At 45.2% G+C, this 5,126-nt stretch overlaps 1 protein-coding gene across 1 annotated transcript in view; it reads left to right on the top strand.

Moving 5' to 3' along the window:
* The first annotated feature begins 1,325 nt into the window (after window positions 1-1,325).
* Window positions 1,326-5,126, top strand: part of LOC103086529 (keratin, type II cuticular Hb3) — an 11,919-nt gene continuing 8,118 nt past the window's right edge. The window contains 1 exon segment of the mRNA XM_007472051.1: window positions 1,326-1,331. Within this exon segment, the coding sequence (XP_007472113.1) occupies window positions 1,326-1,331 (6 nt within the window).

The following is a 5,126-nucleotide window of genomic DNA, read 5'->3' as shown; positions in this document are numbered from 1 at the left end:
AGGAATCCCCAGCCATTTCCAACAAGGCCCCAAGCAAGGATAGCCTGTCTAGAGTTCACCTCCAGTCTCCATGTTTTCTCCAGGGCCCAGAAGGACTGGAGTAGACACAGCTGTTATAAATCTCTATAGCATTTGGCTCAGAATACCAGAGAATCATTCTAGATAGGGACATATAAGGAGAGCATCCAGCCCCCTGCCATCACCCCACTTAGCCCGTACTGCTTTCTATGCTCTACCAAACCTGCAAGCCCCTTCCCTTTACAGCAGTTTGTCAGTAGCCTTGGAAGATGTCAGAACATGTCCATTTTGGTGTGCGCCATCCATCCAGTGTGGGTAGGTTGGGCCTTGAACGGTAAAAGGCTGGATAGGAACCAAGGCTCTGCCATGAATAGCTCTGTGTGGTCTAGGGGCAAAGCAGCTCAGCCCTCTGGGAAATGGATTAAGCCTCTTCTTCCTAGTGCTGCCTTTTGGAGTATTACCGAAATGTGCATATGCTCACTAAACTCCAGAGCACAGTGCAGATGTGCTTTACTGTAATCATTAAGAAGCAGCAGGCTCTGGGACTGCATTTTTTTTTCAGAGTTCATATTGTGACCCACCAATAGGAAGAACCAGAATTTTAACGAGACAGATTAGGACAAAATCAAGTAGAGCAGAATATAGTAGAAAATATTACAGTGTAACATATGTAGTGAAAGTGACATTTCAGGATCTTTTGTTTCAATAGCATGTGATATGTATGTGTGTGTGAACTTAGTCATTATGCAAAGTTATTTCTTAACATAATTGAAACTAAAAAGTTTAAGTACATGGCCTATCAGTTAAGAGCACAGACCCAGATTCCAAACTGCCTAGTTTCAAAGTCCAGCTCTGCCCCTTTCTAGCTGTGTAACCTCAGGCAATTACTTAACCTCTCCGTATCTCACTTCATGATTTGTAAAATAAGGATAATAGTACCCACCTCATAAAGTTCTTATGAGGATTAAAAGAATTAATCAGTGTCAAGCACTTAGAACAGAGCCTGACACACTCTAATTATGTAATCATATTAGTGGTCGATATCGGTGCTGCTGCTGTAGTTATAGTGGCAGGTTGGATGCGGAGACAGAGATACGTGTTATTGTTGCTGCTGCTGTGGATGCATCAGCAGGTTTGATGGAATATACCTACCCACATTCCTAAACCACCTATGTAAAATTCCCACTAATGGTGCCTATCTGAAAGGACTAATAGAAGGATTAAATTTAAAAATACATGGACAATGCTTAACTCAACACCTGGCACATAGCAAGTGCTCAATAAATGTTATCAACTATTATTCTACCATGGAGGTCAGTCCAAGGGACAGGGAGGACTGGAGACCTTTGACCATTGTCACTTCCTTTATCCTGGAAAAGAACCCCAAATCAAACATCCATCCTCAAGCCCAACTGCCCCAGGGAAGGCCCAATGAGAATCTCTCCTCTTAGGCAAAGGGAGAATGTCACCAATCCTTGGGCAACCACACTACTGAATGAAAAGAAAAGCTTGGACAGTCCAAAGAGTCTGTTCTCTGTAGTAACTGATAAATTTGTATGTCTTATTTGGTCTTAATGGAAGTCCTCAGCCGTAAATCAATGACATGCTCATTCATCTTGCTTTTTTGCCTGATTCTGAAAACTCCTGGTTGGTCAGTAGCCCAGGGACACCATGGCGTTGAGAGTGGGGGATTTGCCATTGATAATCCATCCAAGTATAATGGAATTCCAAAGAGAGCAGGAGAAGCCAGGCTTTCACTGAGACTGGAAAGACAGAAGTTGGATTTGAGGAAAGACTTGCCAGAGGGGGTCAAGTAGTCATGGTTTCCTAAGGAGCTTGCATTATCTCTCCCATTTAGGGAAGCTTTATGTAAAAGAGAAACACTTTATTCTGGAGTGGCTATCATGTTTGCGGAGACAGGGCGAACCAAAAGACCTTCATATCTGTAGATCACAGCCTCTTCTTTTAGCCCAAGTAGATCTTGTTTCAAGGGTTGCCTGGAAAGAAGGGGTAAATCAGGTGGTTTTAACATTGAGAAGTTCTTGTTCAAGACACCCTTCAGTCCATCCTGCTCCTCTGGAGGATGCTATAAGGCAGATTCCCCAAAATGGATGATGGGTTAAACAAGGTAACATCTTGTTGCGGGATTCAGGGATTCTGCGATTGATGTGTCCCTGCAATATGCTGAATCCTGTCTTAATTTTGGAGGGAGGGAGGAAAACACTAAGAGGAGGAAGGAGACGTGGATTCTGGAGCTCCTGATCTGATGAGGAAGACAGACCCAGAAGTTCAGAAGTTCCTGAGAAAGCCCAGAAGTCTGAAGAGGGCTGGGTTTTAGCTACACCATCAGATGCTCAGGAGCACAATACCTACTGAGAGTGCCCATTCTGAGGCAATGTGAAATACAGCTGGTCTGATGATAAAGGCAAGAAAGGCTCCCTGGAAAGGGTGAGGACAGGCTTCAGTAAGGCAGCAGGAGGGACAGTGTTGGTAACAAGATGTACATGGAGATATTTCAGAGAGTGGATGGTAGGGGCAGCTGAGGGACCTTGCAGAAGAGGAAGGGATCATGAGATGCTGTGACAGTAGAGAGCCAGTTGAGACAGAGACCTCAGAAGCAGGGCCCATGTCATTCTTCTGCTCCACGGCTGGGAGCAGAAGGGAAGCAGGGAAGCTGGGAAGCAGCCTGTGGACCCTACGTCTGGAAGATACCAAAACTGCACTCTAGGCTTGCAGGTATCCAAGAGGTCGTGCCAGAGCTCTGCCTTCTCACCAAGACAGCCCGAGACAGTGGCCAATTATCCATGAGAACTCACCGGAGGAGGGAGGGCCAAAGGCCATCCTGGAGAGTCCGGCAGAGGATGAAGCCTGACTCAGGAGCTCCACCCTTGATGAGGTCTATTCCCACTAACCAGGCTGAGCCCCTGCACCTCCCCCAGCCCACATCTCTGCCCCATGAAGGTTCATTTCTTTAGAGCTGGAGACGAGGCTGCCCACCGCTTCAGGTAGGTCTACACCTTGACCTCAGTGCTGTGCTTCTCCCCCCATCAACCTCCTCCTCCTCTGCTCTTCCACCCCTGGAGTGTCTCCCCACCATTCTCCCATGGGTCTTCTGCCTCTTTTGGGCCCTGGCGAGTAATAGTCTAACACCAAGCATCTTCTTCCTCCTTTTATCTAGAAATCTCCCTTCCATCCACTTCTCTCTTCCTTTCCCCAACCCTACCCCACCTCTACTCTGACCCGGGGCGTTCAGAATTCTTGCCCTTGTTGGTTGCTTTTCCCTACCACCCCATCATCACTCAGGTCAAGGACTCAGGTAAAGAACACATCTACTCACTGCGTCTTTCCTTCAGGCCCCAGCCAGGATCTCTCCCCACCCCATCCCTAGCCCCAGGAATGGCTGCCCTCTGGTCTGCTTCATCTGGTCCCCACCCCATCTTACCAAAAAGCTTTGCATAATTAACCATCAAGCTTTGATGGCTCCATTACTCAGCACTTAATATGCAGCTGGTATTCATATCATTCACTCAAGAAATATTTACTGAGCACCTACTATGTGCCAAGCCCTTGGAATATAGCCATGAACCAAACATTTGTACCCATTGGTGTGCTGCAGGGTTTGCATTTTTGTTCATGATCTAGGTATATGTTCAGCTTTTCTCTTAGAACTGGAAGCTCACATCAAATAAGGGTAAGTTAATCCTCTGGCTCTGAACCCTGAGAGCACACTGAAGGACCCTGAAGAGGTACTGGAGGGAGGGATTAGCGAGTGTGTATGATTGTGTCCTATACAAACACCATCTACCATGTGGTACTTTAGTGATGACAGATGGTGGATGGATAGGGGTGCAGTGAGATAAACTCATCCCTTCCACTGGGATCAAACACACCAAGCTCTGAGTGCCAGCTCTGCCTCTAACTACACAACCTGAGCAATCTCTTAACCCTCTAGGCCTCAGGGTCCTCATCTGTAAAACTAGAATAATAACACCTGCCTCAGAGGGTAATTGTAAAAATTAAATGCATTAACGAAAGTTGGGCAATCAGTATAGTATCTACTATGAAGTAAGATGAACATCAAAAGATGTTGTTATAAGTTTGGAAGAATATTCATAAAATAGTTTTCTACACTAAGCATATGCTACCTGAATAATTTTTTTTTTAAATAACCACATACCCTAGAAAAACTCTTGCACAACTACACCAGAAGACATGGAAAAGAAAGTTCATGGCAGCTCTGTTCATAATACAAACTCTGGGGGCAACCATGAGGGCTACCAGGGTGCAAAGATGAATAAACTGTGACATATTCATACAAATAATACAATCCACAGCGAAAATGAACACAATACAGCTACAGAAAGCAACATGGAACAATGGAATACACACAATATGATTCCATTTATATGAAGTTCAAAAACTGGAAAACTAAATCATATATGGTTTAGGGATGCATTCCTTGGTCCTTAAAATGTAAAGAAAAGCAAGGGAATGATTCAACACAAAATCCCAGAGAGGAGCCATCCCTGGATCAGGAAGGAAGGGGGTACAGTGAGAATGGGGCTCAGAGGAAGCTTCTAAGTTACACATATGTTCTATTTCTTCCTACAGGTGGTAGGCACACCACCTATACTTTCTTTTTGGGGGTGGTATATTTCACCATAAAAGCAAGTTTAACTTCCATAAAGCTCCCATTGCCAGAGCCAAGACCACGGAGTGGTCATTCTGCCAACTCTTCCCCCCTCCCCTCTTCTCTTCCCCCACCACAAGCTTTTTCACTCTAAGAAAACCTACAGATTGAATGTCTTTTTAGTTCTTCAAAATTAGCAGCCATTAATAATACCTGACGTTAAATGAAATGTTACATCTGAATGTTTTTTAATATCTTGTTTTAAATTGCTTGCTGCTCCTTTCAAATTGCTTAGCAAGGACCAGCCATCTGTAATTAGCTCATATTTATGCGTGGCATTTTTATAGGGAGTTACACTGGTAGAAAAGGCAAAGCGTGTGTGAGCTGCACCCTGACTCACAGGGCTTCTCCTCAGGACACCCGGCCAGCTGGCTGGCTGGGAGCACCACGGCTCCCTTGTGGGCAGTGCCCAGAGTGG

The sequence above is a fragment of the Lipotes vexillifer genome, unplaced genomic scaffold, assembly GCF_000442215.2.
Source record: "Lipotes vexillifer unplaced genomic scaffold, Lipotes_vexillifer_v1.1 scaffold422, whole genome shotgun sequence".
Taxonomy (NCBI): Eukaryota; Metazoa; Chordata; class Mammalia; order Artiodactyla; family Lipotidae; genus Lipotes; species Lipotes vexillifer.
Note: the sequence above shows the minus strand (reverse complement) of the source record. Positions and strands in the feature narration are given on the sequence as shown.